Source organism: Tachyglossus aculeatus, chromosome 2 (assembly GCF_015852505.1).
Source record: "Tachyglossus aculeatus isolate mTacAcu1 chromosome 2, mTacAcu1.pri, whole genome shotgun sequence".
Lineage (NCBI taxonomy): Eukaryota > Metazoa > Chordata > Mammalia > Monotremata > Tachyglossidae > Tachyglossus > Tachyglossus aculeatus.
This window is the reverse complement of record NC_052067.1, coordinates 55432549-55451320: the sequence shown is the minus strand read 5'-3', so window position 1 is coordinate 55451320 and position 18772 is coordinate 55432549. Positions and strand designations below refer to the sequence as shown.

General features: G+C 44.7%; 1 protein-coding gene across 7 annotated transcripts in view; it reads right to left on the bottom strand.

The window, feature by feature from the left end:
* MAP3K4 (mitogen-activated protein kinase kinase kinase 4) overlaps positions 1–18772 on the bottom strand; it is a 171161-nt gene that overhangs the window by 91899 nt on the left and 60490 nt on the right. For 6 of the 7 annotated variants that reach the window (XR_005448619.1, XM_038742010.1, XM_038742029.1 and 3 more), the window contains exon 2: positions 9693–9883. Coding sequence is in view for 5 of the 7 variants with exons in the window: in XM_038742010.1 (XP_038597938.1) it covers positions 9693–9883 (191 nt within the window). In the remaining 2 variants the exon portion in view is untranslated. Of the gene's footprint in view, positions 1–9692; positions 9884–18772 lie in introns of those variants that run through there. The other variant, XM_038742044.1, reaches the window with a different exon arrangement.

Genomic DNA, 18772 nt, shown 5'->3' with positions numbered 1-18772 from the left:
CACGGGAGACAGCCTGATTACCTTGTATCTACTCCAGTGCTTAGAACAGTGCTTGGCACATAGTAAGTGCTTAACAAATGCCATTATTATTATTATTATTATTGTTGTCATTATTACTAAGAGCTTGGGAGAATACAATACAACAGACACAATCCTTGCCCATAACAAGCTCACAATTTAGAGTGCGAGTGCTTACTATGTGTAAAGCACTGTACTAACTGCTTAGGAGGGATCAATTAAGTAGATACAATCCCTGCCCTCTGGGAGTTTACAACCTAGTTTCTTCATCTGTGAATTGCGGATAAGATAGAGCATGAGAGAACAGGAACCACATCTAGCCTCCAAACCTTAAACTGAAGGTACGTTGTTTATTAAAGGCCAAAATTAACAGCACTGAGGAATAAAATACGTACACTTTGATTGTTTCACAGAACACATCACTTTCATTAAGGCCCCTGGACACAATCGAGTCTTACAGGAACGTAAAAGCACAAAACAAAAACACGGTACAGCTTATCAAAAATCAAAATACAATCTACTTGCTTTTCAGAAGGCAAATTGGCAGCCCTATACAAATAATATCCACGGGTTCTTTAAAGCCTGTGGATAGGATGCATTCTGGACTATAAACCCCAAGCTCATTTAGGCCGCATCATACAAAAGGAGGCTTTCCTAACCTTTCTCAATTATTGAGCCTTCGCCACTTTGCCACAAAGCACAAGGAAAAACCCCCACTATGTCCTAGATTAATAATAATAATAATAATAATGGCATTTATTAAGCGCTTACTATGTGCAAAGCACTGTTCTAAGCGCTGGGGGGGGGGATACAAGGTGATGAGGTTTTGCCCCACGGGGGGCTCACAGTCTTCACCCCCATTTTACAGATGAGGGAACTGAGGCCCAGAGAAGTGAAGTGACTTGCCCAAAGTCACACAGCTGACAGGTGGCAGAGCTGGGTTTCGAACCCATGACCTGTGACTCCAAAGCCCGTGCTCTTTCCCACTGAGCCACGCTGCTTTAGATTATCACTAAATTCAATGTTCTGTTACGACTGGACTGCATCCCACCTGATTAAGACTGAAAAATGGGGATTAAGACAGTGAGCCCCGCGGGGGACAGCCTGATTACCTTGTATCTACCCCAGCGCTTAGAACAGTGCTTGGCACATAGTAAGCGCTCAACAAATGCCATTAATAATAATAATTATTATTATCATTATTATAATATTATTATATTGGATTCTATATTATATTATTACAAGCACACATAGTAAGCGCTCAACAAATGCCATTAATAATCATAATTATTATTATCATTATTATAATATTATTATATTGTATTCTATATTATAATATATTATATTATTATTACAAGCACTTAAAACAGTGCTTGGCACACAGTAAGAGCTTAATATCTACTCTAATTATTATTATTAGATCTATTTCCGCCTGGCTACATTGCTGTCTCCAGCATATGAGCCATATGAGGACTGTAAATCTATCTGAATGAAACTGGAAATCAACCAGTAATATTTACTGAGCGCCAATGGCACTGTATTGGCCGCCACGTCTGAGCACCCTGGTTCAAATGGTTAGGAGGACTGAGAATTTGGAGGTGTGCCTATGGCTGTCATCACCCATTCTACAATGGAACCAGAGAAGCACTGTGGCCTAGAAGAAAGACCGCGGGCTTGGAAGTCAGAGGACCTCGGTTCTAATAATAATAATAATAATAATAATAATAATAATAATAATAATAGCATTTATTAAGCGCTTACTATGTGCAAAGCACTGTTCTAAGCGCTGGCACTGTTCTAAGCACTGGCACTGTTCTAATCCCGTTTACCTTCTGTGTGACCTTGGGAAAGTCACTTCACTTCTCCGTGCCTCAGTTCGTCTGCAAAAAGGGGATTTATAATAGCATTTATTAAGCACTTACTATGTGCAAAGCACTGTTCTACGCGCTGGGGAGGTTACAAGGTGATCAGGTGGTCCCACGTGGGGCTCACGGTCTTAATCCCCATCTTCCAGATGAGGGAACTGAGGCACAGGGAAGTTAAGTGACTTGCCCGAAGTCACACAGCTAACAGGTGGCAGAGCCGGAATTTGAACCCATGACCTCTGACTCCAAAGCCCGGGCTCCTTCCACTGAGCCACGCTGCTTCTCCTAGATTTCATACCAGTCTCCCTCCTAATTCAACTGTGAGCTCTGTGTGTGACCTGACCGTCTCATATCTACCCCGGCGCTTCAGACAGTGTGCTGCATCATCATCATCATCAATCGGATTTATTGAGCGCTTACTATGTGCAGAGCACTGGACTAAGCGCTTGGGAAGTACAAATTGGCAACATATAGAGACAGTCCCTACCCAACAGTGGGCTCACAGTCTAAAAGGGGGAGACAGAGAACAAAACCAAACATACTAACCAATAAAATAAATAGAATAGATATGTACAAATAAAATAAATAAATAGAGTAATAAATATGTACAAACATATATACATATATACAGGTGCTGTGGGGAAGGGACGGAGGTAAGACGGGGGGGATAAGCGCTCAACCTAAACCACAATTTTTATTATTATTATTTCTTCTATCGCATTTATTGAGCGCTTATCGTGTGCAGAGCCCTGTACTAAGCGCTTGGAAGAGTACAATACAGCAATAATCGGGTGCATTCCCTGCCCAAAACAAGCTTACAGTCGAATAATACAGTCTATTATTATTACTGCTATTAATCCCCAGTCTTTCGAGGATCCTTCCTGCTTGCCTCGGCCCCAAACTGACTCTTGACTCTTACAGGGCTGGGGAAGGGCAGAGGAAAATGGGATTAAGACTGCGAGCTCTGTGCAGGACCTGGAATGTGCCCAACCTGATTAGCCTGTGTAGATCCTACAGCTTAGTAAAGTGCCTGACACCTAGTAAGCGCTTAACAATGCCATTAAAAAAAAAAAAACAAAAACATTCTTGCCAAATTCCCAAGATCAATGAGGTTATGAGCCTTTCCAACCCTGGTAGTAGGAAAGGAAGCACACAATCAATCCATCCAGTTGATTGAGCACTTGGTGTTTGCAGAGTACAAATTAGCACCTATTAACAGTAATAATGATAAATGTACTATTTATTAAGTGCCTGCTATGTGCCATGCAGAATATTTAGCACTTGGGGTAAATGCAGGTGGGCCACAGTCCAAGTAGGAGGGACAACAGTTATTGAATCTTCCCTATACAGATGAGGAAACTGAAGGCCAGAGAAGTTTAGGGACTTGGCCAGGATTCAAACCCAGATCCTCTGATGCTCAGGCCCGTGATCTCTCCACGAGACCACGCTGCTTCTTAAAAGAACAGATATTGAGGAAGAATCAATCAATCAATCAATCAAATCGTATTTATTGAGCGCTTACTGTGTGCAGAGCACTGTACTAAGCGCTTGGGAAGTACAAGTTGGTAACATACGGAGACAGTCCCTACCCAACAGTGGGCTCACAGTCTAAAAGGGGGAGACAGAGAACAAAACCAAACGTACTAACAAAATAAAATTAATAGAGTAGATATGTACAAGTAAAATAAATAAATAAATAAATAAATAGAGTAATAAATATGTACAAACATATATACATGTGAAGGACAAAAGAGTAAGAAGGCTTTTGGGAGTGTTCTAAATCAGTGTGATGTGTCTAAATAGGCATTCAAATAGGAAAAGTCTGGTATTTGATTTAAAGATGTCCCACCTTAGAGCCCTTGAAGATGCTAAAAACTCTTCTCTCCAAACTAGTGTTCAATTGCAGGTGAACAGCTTCTTTTCTAGTGACACAATGTTCTACCAACGACCTCAAAGGTAATGTGCTTTGTTCCACCTCAGGGCTATGATACTTAAATATTTTTTAAGACGTTTCAGCGCCACACTGGCCGATGCCTCCGAAACACACATTTAGAAAGACAACGTTTGAATTCAGGCATTTCTGAAAGACTGCTGAATCCCCAAATCAGCACAATACCTCCCCAACCAGAGTGTAAGATTCTCCTCTAAACTGTATGCTCTTTGAGGAGGGGATTTTTGTCTACTAACTCCACTGCACTCCCCCAAGTGCTTAATACAATGCTCAATGAATACTACTGACCGACTGAAGACAAACTCAAACCAACTCACTGGGAGCAGGGGAGAATGAAGGAAAGGAAAGAATGGGGGCTTGAACTGATCTTCTATTTACCTAAGTAACCTCCAAACAATGCTTTATCATCATCCCTGGAAATAAATATGGGTGAAATATCTGAACGAGTGATCACCTGGCAGAAATCCTGGGACACCGTATCTACCTGAGTAAACTAGAAATAGGAAATGGTGGTGTTCCCAGGACCTTCAACTACGGTATTCCTTAAGCTCCAAGCCGAAAAGAGAAATCAGTAGGTAGCAGCGAATTATTGGTCACATATTCAGCTATGTAACTAATCATTACATGCCCCTCACTAGATTGTAAACTCCTGAGGGCAGGGATCGTGTCCACAGACTCTATGGCATTCTCTCAATTGCTCAGTACAATGTTCTGCCCACAGTAAGTGCTCGATAAATCGACAACTGATTTAGTGATTAGAAGCGTGACGCCTCTACAAGCCCCTGACCCCCTAAAATGTCGACTTTACACTTAACTCATTCATTAAATTCTGGTAGAAAGGCAACTAATTCAGGTAAGAGACAGATAATGCCATGAATAATTTCGCCACGTAAGGGTAAATGGATTCTGTAAATTAAGGTACAGTGCAGGAGTAACCGAGAGCATGTCTAGGTGTTGAGAAGCAGCGTGGTCTACCGGTAGGAGCACGGGCTTGCCAATCAGAGGACCTGGGTTCTAATTCTGCCTCTGCCCTGCTGTGTGGTCTTGGGCAACTCACTGAACTTCTCCGTGCCTCAGTTATCTCACCTGAAAAACGGGGATTAGGACTGCGAGCCCCACGTGGGATGGAGACCGCGCGCCCGACCCGTTTTTGCTTGCGACTGTCCCAGCACTTAGTACAGTGCCCGGCACACGGCACTTAAAAAATACCACAATTATCATTACCTGCCGCGTGACGTTTGGGCAAGTCACTTGCCTTCTCTGCACCTCAGTTACCTCACTTAAAAATGGGGATTCAAACATGTTCCCCCCCTCCTACTTAGACTGTGAGCCCGCTGTGGGACCCGATGATCTGGTATTCTATTCGGTGTTTGGCGCATAGTCAGCGCTTAAATACCACAATCATTATTATTATTATTATTATTATTACCGACCAGTGAGGAGCTAACCAGGTCTGCAGATACATTTTGACAAAATCTCAGATGTTACATTTCCTGAGGGTATTGACATTTACCTTTAAAAAAGAGCTACCTTAAAGAACCAAGGAAGATGTTCAGTGGTGATTTCCTTTCATTCTGGCCCAAACTTTAAAAAGGAAATGCACTGGATTTGAGTAAGATTAAGCCCTCTGTGTTTACCTACAGGAAACGCATTGTGGTATTAAATCAACCAACCCACGATTTACATGAGTGTCTGTCTCACCCTCTAGACTGTTAGCTGGCTGTGGGCACGGGACGTGTCTGCTAAATCTGTCGTACTCCCAAAAGCTTAGCGCAGTGCTCTGCACAGAGTAAGTGCTCAGTAAACACCATCGATCGAATGACGGACTGATAACTGAGGTGCTTGGCCTACATCTTTCTCAGAGCAAGCTGCAGCTACCTTACCTAGCCTTGAATCTGGGACAGAATTAATTTCTTGTTAAAACCTAAGCCAATGTCTACTCACAAATACAGGTCCGGCCCCTTTCCCATGTCCTCCCCCTAGCCTGGAACTCCCACCCTGCCTCTAAATACGCCGGACCACCACTCTCTCCGCCTTCAAAGCATTACTAAGGTCACAGCCTTCATCAGCCTTCCCTGATGAAACCCTTTTCCCAGGGGTTCACTCTCCCTTCTGGTCGACACTGAGTGAACTCTGGACGCTTGATATTCTCCCCACCCCCAAACTCACAACACAGATGCACATATTTTTCAATTATAAATTATAAAATTACTTATTTATTCGTATTGTCTGTCTCCTCCTCTGGGCTTGCTATGGGCTGCCATTTCTGTTGTACTCTCCCAAGCACAGCGCTCTGCACGTTCTAAGCGCTCAACAAATACGACTGATTGACTGAAGACAACTTGGTGTTTTAGGACAAAAATATTACGAAGCGCTTAAGCCCTCGATGAATACGAGAAGCAGCGTGGCTCAGTGGAAAAGAGCAGGGGCTTTGGAGTCAGAGGTCGTGGGTTCAAATCCCAGCTCCGCCACTTGTCAGCTGGGTGACTCTGGGCAAGCCACTTGACTTCTCCGTGCCTCAGTTCCCTCATCTGTAAAAATGGGGATGAAGACTGTGAGCCCCCCCGTGGGACAACCTGATCACCTTGTAACCTCCCCGGCGCTTAGAGCAGTGCACATAGTAAGCGCTGAATAAATGCCATCATTATCATTATGATGGATTGATTATGGAAACATCCTTGGTCTGTAATGCTGACTGCCATTCGGACCAAACACCGTGACGTTTCAGTTAAATCGTTTTCTCCTCTCCTGGTTACGCAAGTTACCATAAAAAACCCTTGCTTCTGCAAGTAGCAATACTAATCATTTTTAACGGTGGGATTCGTTAAGCTCTCGCTGATGTGTTGATCACTTTACTAGGCGCTGCGTAAATACAAGGTACTCGGCCCTGCCCCAGAGCGGGTACATCTGGCAAGAATAAGTCGTCTGAGGGCCCGGGAGGTTGCTGCACACTTTTTGGGTCAAAAGCGACACGAGCCAGGGCTCCTGTGGCCCTACTCACGGGTGAGAGTGTGTCCGCCCTCAAAGCTGCCTTCAGGAGAGGCAGGAAAGAGGGTAGGGAAGGATGTGGTGGGGCCATTCATTCATTTAATCGTATTTATTGAGCGCTTACTGTGTGCAGAGCACTGTACTAAGTGCTTGGGAAGTCCAAGTTGGCAACATATAGAGACAGACGGTCCCTACCCAACAGCAGGCTCACAGTCTAGAAGGGGGAGACAGAGAACGAAACAAAACTTATTAACAAAATAAAATAGAATATGTACAAGTAAAATAGAGCAATAAATCCGTACAAACATATATACATATATACAGGTGCTGTGGGGAAGGGAAGGAGGTAAGGCGGGGGGGATGGAGAGGGGGAGGAGGGGGAGAGGAAGGAAGGGGCTCAGTCTGGGAAGGCCTCCTGGAGGAGGTGAGCTCTCAGTAGGGCCTTAAGGCACTTAAGTCCAACAAAACAATGAAAGAAGCACTTTCCAAATAGCACTGAGGTGGTAACTCACGGAACAAGCCATCTTGGGAAGTAAAACTCAAAAACGTAGCTCTAGGGATGTCCAAGCATCCACGTCGATCTGCATGTATTCACCCCACCCTCAACTCCACCACACTTCCATATGTGGCCGTAATTTTTTTTTTATATTAATATCCGTCTCTCCCTCTAGACTATACTCTTTTTTTAAAAAAGGTATTTGTTAAACACTTACTATGTGCTAGCCACTGTTCTAAGCACTACAAGCGAAAGCAGGTTGGACACAGCCCAGTCCCACAAGGGGCTCACACTCTTAATCCCCATTTTGCAGATAAGGTAACAGAGGCACTGAGGAATGAAGTCGGAGTCTGTCGATGGTGGACTGGGAACACCCCTCTCCCTCCTCCTCCAGCCCAAGAGTTCCAGCGCCATGGAGAGGGAAAGGTGGGATGGGGCGGGTCTGAGAGCCTGGATGCGTCTGCGTGTGGGAAGCGGCGTGGCCGAATGGAAACAGCACAGACCTGGGTGTCAATCAATCAATCAATCAATCGTATTTATTGAGTGCTTACTGTGTGCAGAGTGTCAAAAGGCTTGGGTTCTAATCCCACCTCCGCCCTGCCTGATGTCCGACCTGGGCAGGTCACCGAACTTCTCTGGGCCTCGTTTACCTCAACGGCTAAATGGGGATTAAGACTTTGAGCATTATCGGTGCAAAGACTGTGCCCTTCCTGATTACCCTGTATCTACCCCAGTGCTTGGACAATAGTAAGCACGTAACAAAAAACACAGTTATCGTTATTATTATTATCTGGATCACCCCAGGTTTCGGAGGGATGGGATACATATGTATATATCTGTAATCTATTCATATCGGTGCCAAGACTGTGTCCTTCCTGATTACCCTGTATCTACCCCAGTGCTGGGTACAGTGCTTGGACGATAGTAAGCACTTAACAAAAAACACAGTTATCATTATTATTATCTGGATCACCCCAGGTTTCTGAGGGATGGGATACATATGTATATATCTGTAATCTATTCATATCGGTGCAAAGACTGTGTCCTTCCTGATTACCCTGTATCTACCCCAGGGCTGGGTACAGTGTTTGGAAAATGGCAAGCACTTGACAAAAAACACAGTTATCATTATTTATTATTATCTGGATCACCCCAAGTTTCTGAGGGATGGGATATATATGTGTATATCTGTAATCTATTCATATCGGTGCAAAGACTGTGTCCTTCCTGATTACCCTATATCTACCCCAGGGCTGGGTACAGTGTTTGGAAGATGGCAAGCACTTGACAAAAAACACAGTTATCATTATTTATTATTATCTGGATCACCCCAGGTTTCTGAGGGATGGGGTATATATATATATATATATATATATATATATATATATATATATATGTAATATATATATTATTACAGATATGTTATATATATATATATATATATATATATCTGTAATCTATTCATATTAATGTGTGTCCCCCCCACCCTCAGCTGTGAACTCATTACAGGCAGTAATGTGTCTGTCATTATACTGTACTCTCCCTTTAGTACACGGCTTTGCACAAAGTAGGTGCTCAATCAATCAATCAATCAATCGTATTTATTGAGCGCTTACTATGTGCAGAGCACTGTACTAAGCGCTTGGGAAGTACAAATTGGCAACACATAGAGACAGTCCCAACCCAACAGTGGGCTCACAGTCTAAAAGAAATATGAATGAATGAATATTTCTTACTATGTGCCACATACTGTACTGAGCACTGCAGGGGGGGAATACAAGTAAATCGGTTTGACACTTCCTGTCTCACATTGGGCTCACAGTCTTAATCCCCATTTTCCAGATGAGTTAACTGAGGCCTAGAGAAGTGAAGTGACCTGTCCGAAGTCACTCAGCAAAGTGGCGGAGACGGTATTAGTACCCCTGATGCTCTGGCCCCCAGGCCCATACCCTATCAGCTAGGCCACACAAAGGACTGATAACCTTTCAGGTACTTAATAATGATGATAATAATAATAATAATACAATATATTATAATATTATAATATATAATAATAATAATAATGATGACAGTGCTTCACACGTAGTAAGCGCTGGGGCAGATACAAAGTGATCAGGTTGTCCCACGTGGGGCTCACAGTCCTAACCCCCATTTTACAGATGAGGCAACTGAGGCCCAGAGAAGCGAAGTGACTTGCCCAAAGTCACACAGCTGACAACTGCTGGAGCCGGGATTTGAACCCATGACCTCTGACTCTCAAGCCCGGGCTCTTTCCACTGAGCCACGCTGCTTCCCCAACTCCAGGCCCTCCTAAAGTCCAGGCACATGAAACTCCAGGCCCTCCTAAACAGATCTTTTTAAGTACATGACACACCTTTCAAATTGGAGCGGCCGGTAGATCTCCCTAGGTTATTTCTCTGGTGTTTCGCTGACAAGCGCTTCATCTGCCGGGGTGTGCTGGGAGGAGACGTGCCGTAAAAATTTTCCGGGCATATTTCATCTGAGAAGTCCTCTGGATCCGACTCGGAGCTCTTGCAGGCAACCTTTCCCAACGTGAACGCTTGCCTGGGAAAGAAAATGAGAAAACAAAGGATCAAAAGTACGTTCTGTAAACTTCAATAATAACAATAATACTGATGATGGTCGTATCTGTTACGCTTTTACTATGTGCCAGGCACTGTACTAAGCCCTGGGATGGATACAAGCAAATTCGGTTGGACACAGTCCCTGTCCCCAGCCGTAAACCCCATTGTACAGATGAGGGAACTGAGGCACAGAGAAGTGAAATGACTTGCCCAAGGTCACACAGCAGACAAGTGGCACAGCCAGGATTAGAACCCAGGCCCGTGCTCTCTCCACTAAGCCACACTGCTTCTCCCAAGAGACTAATAACTTACTGAACATTTGGAAAGCTCCGGCGTCAGCCTGTCCCCCACCCTCGACACCGCTGCACATTTTCTGGAGTCTCTAGGCACTGTTATTTCCCAATCCTCCGTCTTTCCCAATCCTGAGAACTCCCTTTTACTTCCAATCCTCTGCACTCGTCTCGGTATGGATGGTGAATGATGAGGGCCTGTCTGTAATTCAGTTCAACTGCGGGGATTATATAAAAAATCCTGAAAACCCAGTTTTCAGAATTACTTCTACCTGATGCCCTTGAATTTAGAATTACAACATTACAAAAAAAAAATCAAGAATTAAACAATCCTAATCAAGGCTAAACAGCAGACCCGTCTGATCAGCACTTAAGTACCTATTTGTAATTGATTTATGCATATTAATGTCTGTCTCCCCCCTCCATCCCCCCATCTTACCTCCTTCCCTTCCCAGCACCTGTATATATGTTTGTACATATTTATTACTCCATTTATTTATTTATTTTACTTGTACATATCTATTCTATTTATTTTATTTTGTTAGTATGTTTGCTTTTGTTCTCTGTCTCCCCCTTTCAGACTGTGAGCCCACTGGTGGGTAGGGACTGTCTCTATATGTTGCCAATTTGTACTTCCCAAGCGCTTAGTCCAGTGCTCTGCACATAGTAAGCGCTCAATAAATACGATTGATGATGATGATTGTGGGCAAGGATTATTCATTTATTTATTGCTTATCGTTAGAGTGTGTAGTTCCAAACGCTTAACACAGGGCTCGACACACAATCGGCGCTTCATAAATACAACTGAATGAGATGCAATTAAATCCACCACGAATAGGCCTACTTGATGAGGAGAGGAACAGGGCTTGTCCGACCTTGCCGCTAGACTGTAAAGCTCGCTGTGGGCAGGGAAGGAGTCTGTTATATTGTAGTCTCCCCAGCACTTAATACAGTGCTCTCTGCACACAGCAGGCACCCCATAAACACCATTACCTGACCCTTTCAGTCTCTTGGCTCTCCCTCGAAACTGAAAGCTCGTTGTGGGCAGGGAACATGTCTACCAACTGTGTTATATTGTACTCTCCCAAGAGCTTAGTACAATAAGTGCTCAATAAATACCAGAGATTGATTGACTCTTGAAGAACAGAGGCTCTGCAGAGAGAATTTTGTCCATATTACCCCAGTATGAGGCAGGGGGAGTGTGCTTAAACCAGCTATGCTGCGTTCTGTCTCTTCTATGTCTGCGCCTTTAGTTCCACAAGAAGGCAGATGCAATCCCTGTGAAAGCGTAAAATCAACCGGTTCTCTCGTTCCCCCTCAAATAGCTAGAAAGTCATGGAAAAGACCTGGGAAGACCAAGGGCGTCATTTTCCCAGTCACTCTCTAGAATCAGGCAACGAGAGGAAGCCTCCAGACCTCACATTTTGCAGGTGCGGATGCAAAATGTACTTTCCCAAGCACTCAGTAAAGTGCTCTGCACCCATTAAGTACTCAAAAAACACCAATCATTGATGGATTGATGTGGGCTCTAAAACACTTTGAGGACCCTCTACGCAGAAGTCCAGACTACCTTGTGCCTGGAAACTTTCACCTTGGAAAGGAGTAACTCTTCTCCTAGCACGGGACTGTCGAAACAAGCAAGCCCGGTGCAACCCCGATTATAAAAATACGAAGAACGGCCCGGCAACAATGCCTGCGCAGGAGTGAAGTGAGGAGCTGCGGAAGGTGGAGGTGAGGAAAATTATCGAGATCCAAGAGAAAAGGCTCTCCAAAGGTAAATAATCTGGAATGGCAGCGGAGGCTGACTTGGATTAGATCACCAGTGGTCTAGGCCGTTTGAGAAACACTTCTTGGAGAGACGGCAGAGCGTAAACTCCTCTAGATCGTAAGCTTCTTATGGGCAGGGAACACAACTACCAGTTCGGTTACACTGTACGCCAACGGGTGCTTGGTATAGAGCTATGTTTTTGGTAAGCACTCAATAAATACCACTGATTGAATCAGACAAGTTTACTACATGCCTTCACTTCTGCCCTAAGATTTATTCATGTAAAACAAAATTATCAACCCTTCAGTTGCCCCTTATACTTCTTTATTTGCTTATGCCCATCACAGCACTTATGCACAGGCCGTAATAAATAAAATCAGTTTTATTGATTCTGATCTCACTACTTCTGAATATTTCTGTATCCGTCTTCCTCACCGGAATCTAAGCTCCTTGTGGGTAGGGAACCTCTTGGGCTTCTATCACATTTCCCAAGCTCTAGGAATAGTGTCTTGCGATCAGACGCTCAATAAATACCATGATGAACTGCACTACGACTACTGATGTTGCTAGTTTTATCACTTAAATGAACCGAGTAAAATCATTTCTCAAGACCCCTCATGCTTTTCTCTGAACTCAGACACTGAACCACCGATTCCAGATGAACAGAAAAAGAAAAACACACACCCAATCTCCGTTAAACACCTAGCTATAAAATTTAGAAACTTACTTGGCAGTTCAAATCATTAAAATCATAGGACTGCTGAACCACCGATTCAAGATGAACAGAAAAAAAAAAAAACACACACACACTCAATCTCTGTTAAACATCTAGCTATAAAATTTAGAAACTTACTCGGCAGTTCAAATCCTTAAAATCATAGGACTGCATTTCCCCGCAAAACATTCATTCATTCAATCGTATTTATTGCGCGCTTACTGTGTGCAGAGCACTGTACTAAGCGCTTGACAGACCTAGGAGGTGAGCATGCCTTACCCATTAGTGCTTAAAAAATGACAAAAATGGTTAAACATTTTAACTTGCCTCAAACCTCAAAAAAGAATGAAATCACCTGACTGTTTCCGCCATCTGCTAAAAGAGGTTAGAGAAACAAAATGATGATTTATCAGTTCAGAGAGTTGGTACTGAGACAGCTGGAGTGGGAGAGACATCACATGCCAAATAATAATAATGGCATTTATTAAGCGCTATGTGCAAAGCACTGTTCTAAGCGCTGGGGAGGTTACAATTCATTCATTCATTCAATCGTATTTATTGAGCGCTTACTGTGTGCAGAGCACTGTACTAAGCGCTTGGGAAGTACAAGTTGGCAACATATAGAGATGGTCCCTACCCAACAGTGGGCTCACAGTCTAGAAGGGGAGACAGAGAACAAAACATATTAACAAAATAAATAGAATAAATATGTACAAATAAAATAGAGTAATAAATACGTACAAACATATATACAGGTGCTGTGGGGAGGGGAAGGAGGTAAGGCGAGGGGGAATGGGGAGGGGATCAGGTTGTCCCACGGGGGGCTCCCAGTCTTCATCCCCATTTTACAGATGACGTAACTGAGGCCCAGAGAAGTTAAGTGACTTGCCCGAAGTCACACAGCTGACATTTGGAAGAGCCGGGATTTGACAGACAGCTCTGCTACAGGGTTTGGCTAGGACACTGTTGGTAATTGATGGAAAGTTCACCCCACAACATTAATTTGTTTCCCTCATTAGACTGCAAGCTTGTTGTGGGCAGGGAATGCGTCGGCCAACTCGGCTGTAGTGTCCTCTCCCAGGTGCTCGGTCCCGTGAGAAGCAGCATGGCCTGGTGGCAAAGAAGTCAAGAGGACGTGGGTTCTAATCCCGACTCCGTCGCTGGTTTGCCGTGTGACCCGGGGCAAGTCATTTCAGTTCTCTGTGCCTCAGTTACGTCATCTGTAAAATGGGGGTGAACACTGTGAGCCCCACCTAAGACCACCTGGTTACCCCTTGCATCTACGAGCGCTTACGACAGTGCCTGACACGCAGTGAGTGCGCGACAAATATTATTATTACCTTCTAGACTGTGAGCCCACTGCTGGGTAGGGACTGTCTCTATATGTGGCCAACTTGTACTTCCCCAAGCGCTTAGTACAGTGCTCTGCACACAGTAAGCGCTCAATACATACCAGTGATTGACGGATGCATTTATCCGGCTGGCGCGCACGGCAGTATCAGAAGAAAAAGATACACCCGTGGGGACGGCATCAATCAAGGCCTCACGGAGGGTTTGTCAAGGATATAACTAACCCATCATGCTGTAGAAGAACTAACTGTACCAGCAGTTATATAACTGTTATATTATATATTATTACATATATATAATATATATATTATATAACCAATCAATGAATCAACAGTACTTACTCATCATCATCATCAATCGCATTTATTGAGCGCTTACTGTGTGCAGTGCACTGCACTGAGCGCTTGGGAAGTACAAATTGGCAACATATAGAGACGGTCCCTACCCCACAGTGGGCTCACTGTCTAAAAGGGGGGAGACAGAGAACAAAACCAAACATACTAACAAAATAAAATAAATAGAATAGATATGTACAAGTAAAATAAATAAATAGAGTAATAAATATGCACAAACATATATACATATATACAGGTGCTGTGGGGAAGGGAAAGAGGTAAGATGGGGGGGATGGAGAGGGGGACGAGGGGGAGAGGAAGGAAACTTACTGAACACTATGCGCTGAATACTGTACTAAGTGTTTGAGAGAGTACAATACAACATTCACTCATTCATTCAATCGTATTTATTGAGTGCCTACTGCGTGCAGAGCACTGTACTAAGCGCTTGGGAAGTACAAACTGGCAACATATAGAGACGGTCCCTACCCAACAGTGGGCTCACAGTCTAAAAGGGGGGAGACAGAGAACAAAACCAAACATACTAACAAAATAAAATAAATAGAATAGATATGTACAAGTAAAATAAATAAATAAATAGAGTAATAAATATGTACAAACATATATACATATATACAGGTGCTGTGGGGAAGGGAAGGAGGTAAGGGGGGGATGGAGGGGGGAGAGGGGGAGAGGAAGGAAACTTACTGAACACTATGTGCTGAATACCGTACTAAGTGTTTGAGAGTACAATACAACATTCACTCATTCATTCAATCGTATTTATTGAGCGCCTACTGTGTGCAGAGCACTGTGGTAAGCGCTTGGGAAGTACAAGTTGGCAGCATACAGAGGCGGTCCCTACCCAACAGTGGGCTCACAGTCTAGAAGGGGGAGACAGAGAACAAAACCAAACATATTAACAAAATAGAATCAATAGAATAAATATGTACAAATAAAATAGAGTAATAAATCCATACAAACATATATACATATATACAGGTGCTGTGGGGAGGGGAAGGAGGTAAGGCGGGGGGGGATGGGGAGGGGGAGAGGAAGGAAGATCATCAATCGTATTTATTGAGCGCTTACTGTGTGCAGGGCACTGTACTAAGCGCTTGGGAAGGACAAATTGGCAACATATAGAGACAGTCCCTACCCAACAGTGGGCTCACAGTCTAAAAGATATAACTAACCCATCATGCTGTAGAAGAACTGTACCAACAGCATCACTCATTATATAACCAATCAATGAATCAACAGTACTTACTGAGCGCTGACTATGTGCTGGATACTGTACTAAGTGTTCGGGAGAGTACAACACAACAGAATTAGCGGACACGTTCCCTGCCGCAATGAGCTGACAACCTAGACGACGAGTTTCCGGTCCACAGAGAAGCAGCGTGGCTCGGGGGAAAGAGCCCGGGCTTTGGAGTCGGAGGTCACGGGTTCAAATCCCGGCTCCGCCAACTGTCAGCTGGGGGACTCTGGGCAAGTTACTTCTCTGTGCCTCAGTTCCCTCATCTGTAAAATGGGGATGAAGAGCGTGAGCCCCTCCCATGGGACAATCTGATGACCTTGTAACCTCCCCGGCGCTTAGAACAGTGCTTTGCACATAGTAGGCGCTTAATAAATGCCATCGTTATTATGTAAAGAGCCTTTCCTTTACTTCGGCCTAAAACCGAACTCCTCATCTTTCCTCCTAGGTTTCCGATGGCCTCCCCATCCCTCCACGGAAGCCGGCTGCCCTGCCGTCCTTCGGACTCCTCGATTCTCCGGTTCCGTCCCGCTCTTCCACAGCGGAGTCTCTGGGATCCGTCACTTCCTCCCAACCCCGACGGTCAGCGTGCCTCCAAGTCCTTCCCAGCGCTTAGTACAGTGCTCTGCACACAGTAATCAATCAATCAATCAATCGTATTTATTGAGCGCTTACTGTGTGCAGAGCACTGTACTAAGCGCTTGGGAAGTCCAAGTTGGCAACGTATAGAGCCAGTCCCTACCCAACAGTGGGCTCACAGTCTAAAAGGGGGGGACAGAGAACAAAACCAAACATACTAACAAAATGAAATAAATAGAATAGATATGCACAAGTAAAATGAATAAATAAGTAGAGTAATAAATATATACAAACATATATACATATATACAGGTGCTGTGGGGAAGGGTTTAAAAGTCTTAAACATTTCTGGATTTTAGTTAAACTACTGAATAACTACAGCACTTGACATTCTGTCAAGGATGACAGTAAGCGCTCAATAAATACGATCGATTGATTGATTCTTCCCTTCTCCAATCTGTGCTTCACACAGCTGCGCAGGATATCTTCCTGAACCACTGTTATATCTCCCCTCAACCTAATCAGAGGAATTTTTTTTAATGGCCTTTATTGAGCGCTTACTAGTTACCAGGCACAGTGTATTAAGCACTGGGGTAGACACAGGCTACACAGGTTGCACCTTTCTCCCCTCATCCTAATCAGAGGAATTTTTTTAATGGTCTTTATTGAGTTGCCAGGCACAGTGTATTAAGCACTGGGGTAGACACAGGTTGTCCCCGGGGGGGGTTGTCACAGTCTTAACCCCCGTTTTACAGATGAGGTAACTGAGGCCCAGAGAAATTCAGTGACTTGTCCCAAGTCACACGGCGGACAAGTGGCAGAGCTAGGACTGGAACCCATGGCCTCTGACTCCAAAGCCCGGGCTCTTTCCACTGAGCCACGCTGCTTCTCTGTGGACTGGGCTGTCTCTACATGTTGCCGACTTGTACTTCCCAAGCGCTTAGTACAGTGCTCTGCACACAGTAAGCGCTCAATAAATACGACTGATTGACTGGAAATTCGTCGTCTAGATTGCCAGCTCATTGCGGCGGGGAACGCGTCCGCTGTTGTATTGTACTCTTCCAAACGCTTAGTACAGTTTTACTGTAGAGCCTGGGGCTCTATCCGCCATGCCACACTGCTTCTTGGTATTTCTTGAGCGCTCACCATATGCAGAGCACTGTACTAAGCGCTGGGGAAGAGTACACCACCAGAGAGGTGGCAGGCACACAGTCCCTCCTCAAACCCCTTCCAGCTGGCTCTGCAGCAAACCAAAAAGTACATCAAAGGCGGTCCGGTTGGACACGGTCCCCTGTCCCTCACTGGGCTCACGGTCTTGATCCCCATTTTACAGGCAGGGTGACTGAGGCCCAGAGAGGTTAAGTGACTTACCCAGGGTCACACAGCAGATAGACGGCGGAGCCGGGATTAGAACCCATGACCTTCTGACTCTAAACACAAAGCCACGCTACTGCTGCTACTACCACCGCCACATTCACATTTGTGTCTTCCCCTCTACACTTTATGCTTTGTTGTGGGCAGGGAACACGCCTGCCAACTCTGCTGTACTGTACTCTCCCAAGTGCTTAGTACAGTGCTCTGCACATAGTAAGCCCTCAATAAATACCACTGATAAACAACGATACAATTGAACCTGCCTACTTAACGCCCGCCTATGATTTCAACCACTGCAGTGTGAGCTGCCACGGCATATCCCGGTGAAGATGCCCGCCGTCTTGAACTCTTGGGGCACGGCACCGGTGTTTCCCAGCCAGTCACCAGTCATCTCTGCACACTCTGGATTTTTGTTTCTGACCGATTCCAGGCTTGCTTCCCCCCACCCCACAAACTGAAACCCACGAATGAGAGGCTGTGTGGCCTGGTGGGACGAGCACTTCCCGTCTCTGTGCCTTGGTTACCTCATCCCTAAAACGGAGATTAAGGCGGTGAGCGCCAGGGGAGACGGGGACTGAGTCCAATCTGATTAATGGGTATCTCTCCCGGCGCTTACTCCGGTGCCCGCCACACAGTAAGCGCGAGACCAATATCACTGGAAAAGAAAAGGAAATGGCAAATAAAGATGAGATCTTGGTTTTCCTCCTCTAGTCAGGCTACTCAAACCCCGACTGTGTGGGTGCCACCTGTTTCTCCTACTAGTCATCTGTCTGACAACTAGCCAGCGCCTTTCTCAGCTTGCCCTTGGTCTGCGTCTCTTCCCCCTTCTCCTCCAACCTCTCTCTCTCTCTCTCCTCCTCGCTTTGAGCTCTGGCTTCAGGTTAGATTTACTCAGCTCAGACATTTACACTACTGTCTGTCTCCCCCACAAGACTTTGAGCTCCTTGTGGGCGACGAATTATTTATTATTATTATTATTATTATTATTATTATTTATTATTACTGTTTATTATTATATCATACTCGCCCACGGGCTGGGGACAGTGCTTTGCACACAGTACGTGCTCAACAAATATATTTTTATCCTCATTCCCCCTCCCCATTGCTGCCTTCAGTAAGGACTGCTTCTCCACTTCTTACCCCTCCCTTCCGGCTGCCAACTGAGGTTTTAGCAGAGGGACGCGGAACACTTTAATAAAG